General features: G+C 40.6%; 1 protein-coding gene across 1 annotated transcript in view; it reads right to left on the bottom strand.

Moving 5' to 3' along the window:
• Positions 1-429: 429 nt before the first annotated feature.
• The window catches only part of BCL2 (B-cell CLL/lymphoma 2), a 97,603-nt gene continuing 95,560 nt past the window's right edge, over positions 430-2,472 (bottom strand). Inside the window, exon 4 of the mRNA XM_010000958.1 lies at positions 430-1,099. Coding sequence (XP_009999260.1) covers positions 965-1,099 — 135 coding nt within the window. The 3' untranslated portion in view covers positions 430-964. The remainder of the gene's footprint in view (positions 1,100-2,472) is intronic.

Consider the following 2,472-nt stretch of genomic DNA (forward strand, 5'->3'; position numbering starts at 1 on the left):
CTTCAACTTTCAAGGATTTAGAGACTGCATCTAATTGTTTTCAAACCCCTGGAGGAACTCAGTAAGTAAACAGGATTAGTTGCAGATATGAGCCCACTACAGTGGGACACAGGTCAGGTCTTCAGACTCCAGCTCTGCTCTGTTGAAGCAGGCACTTAAGGTCTCCTGATGTTTCTGTGTCAGTAGCTGCAAAAAATGTTTTACTGCTGAGAAAATAATTGGAACGGCAATTTCCTGCAAGCCCAAAAGATTTAACTTCACGTTTCTATTTTAAAAAAAAAAAAAAAAAAGTATTTGAGTTGACATTGTGATTATGAAGTGATGGCACAACTAGTAACTTGAAAATGCATGTTTGCAAGGCATAGGCAATCATATTTCCAACTGTTGTCCTGTAGGGACAACCAGGTGTCCTTCAAGAAGGTGCCATCTTGAGTCCACATATGTACCATGTTGAATCGTTTACTCTGTCAGGTCTTGCCAGCAGGGCAGAGTGAGAATTTTGTTCAGGCTGACCTTGTCTTTCAGACCCCTCCCAGACATCCAGAAAATGCAAAGAAAATCAACACAGTTAAGCAGCCTTTAGCAGCTCAAGTAACTGCCCTCATAAGTGTAAGCAGGTAGGTCTTTGTCAGCTCTTCAGAAAGAAAATAATCCAGCCAGCTGCATTTATTAAAAAAAGAACCTAAAAATACTTTGGGGCTCATTAAAGTTAAGAATAACAACATGATGTGATGACAGATACAACTTGCAGAGTTTCTGAAAATAGCAGGTTAAAATGTAAATATATTTTAATAAATAATTCTTCTGCAATGTAAAAATAAATGGTATTTCCTTTGGCAGTAATAGCTGATTTAATCTTTAGCTGGGAAGTTGTTTTGCTCATAAAATATTGTGCTACAGAAAAAAAAAAATATTATTTTGTCGTTTTGAAAGACTTTTGTAATCCACAATAAACTGGGTGACTCTACTTATGTCCGAGATAAGCGCCAAGAGTGATGCAAGCTCCCACCAGAACCAGACTCAGGATAGTCTTCAGAGAGATCCAGGAGAAATCAAACAAAGGCCTCATACTGTCGCCATACAACTCCACGAAGGCATCCTGGAATGGGAAAGGACAGAACATCAGAATCACAGTAACTTTTTCAGAGAGGGAGAGCAACTTCTTCATGCTTAATGGTTGTCCAGCAATCATGCTGGCACAAAAAATCCACCATTAAAACAGTGATTTTGGAGCTATGTTACTGTGCAGTGCTTAGCACAAAGTTCTGCTGCCTGTTTCTTTACAAATACTGCTGTAATTACTTACTGTCATGACTTCTGCTTTAGGCATTCCCAATCTAACAGAAAATATAGGGGCAGTATTTTTAAATATGAGTTCCACCATTTTGGCTTTTGAATGTTGTATATACAAACTTACACAAAGGAGGTACACAGACATGAGGCATCTATATTGCTGGTCGGTGTCACTGAAAATCAGGCAGTATTGATTTGGTTCCCTTGGGATGATTTTGGAAGACCATGTGAGGAAGCAACAGATGTTTCTTCCATATGAACTGAAGCTGTTAAGGTTGAGTATTATCCTATCTGTTCTAGTATTATCCTGACCTTTGACAGTCTTACTGTCACCAAACGGGGTGACAACTTGGTCCTGTGCTCCTACTAATCATCTCTTGGATATGGCAATGGTCAGGCTGTAAGGTCTATTGGGCTGATAGCCCTGCCTAAAAAAGAGCTGTCTTGCTATGGGATCATCTTGTCAGTTTGACTTGCCCTCCAGCCTACAAGCAAGATGTTCAGCTAGAGCAAGATGAGGGGAAGCATGAAGTGACACCACTTCTCATGGCTGCCCACAGGTCACCTGGCTTGAGGTGCAGGAGTCCCCTGCCTCAGCCCAACCCAAACCACCCTGGGTTTCTCCTTTGAGCTGCATTCCTCCATGTATAGAGAACTGTTTTGTAAAGCTGCTCCGGGAAAGTCTAAAAGGTACGTGTAGGCACTGAATGGAAAGGCTGTTCAAGCAGCAAAGATAAAGTTTTTGTAGCTCATAAATACAACAGGATTTGACTGGGCTAGTGATCAGACTGGTGTCACTCTGCACGCAACGCCTTTCTTTCAGGCTGCAATTCCAAACAAACATGAAGCTTCAGAGCATTCCTGAGAGATCAATAAATCATGCCATATGGTATGAAAGCTGTAAATAGCAAAGCTGAGTGACTTCAAAAACATGACAAAACTGGTAGCATCATTTAGGGCAACTCTTTTATTGTGCAGCCAACTGAGGTCTGCTCTAAAGCTGCTGAGATAAACTCATGAAACAGCTATCTAATCTGGGGTGTTCTCTACCTTTATTACTCTAGACTTCCCATTTTTGGTAGAAGTTATTATTCATGTTATAGTGCCTTTAGCTGTTGTGTAATGTTACTATGCGAGGATGTAACCTGCTTTCTGAAAATGCATGTATGTTATGGTTTG

Source organism: Chaetura pelagica, unplaced genomic scaffold, assembly GCF_000747805.2.
Source record: "Chaetura pelagica isolate M959 unplaced genomic scaffold, ChaPel_1.0 scaffold104, whole genome shotgun sequence".
Classification (NCBI taxonomy): Eukaryota; Metazoa; Chordata; class Aves; order Apodiformes; family Apodidae; genus Chaetura; species Chaetura pelagica.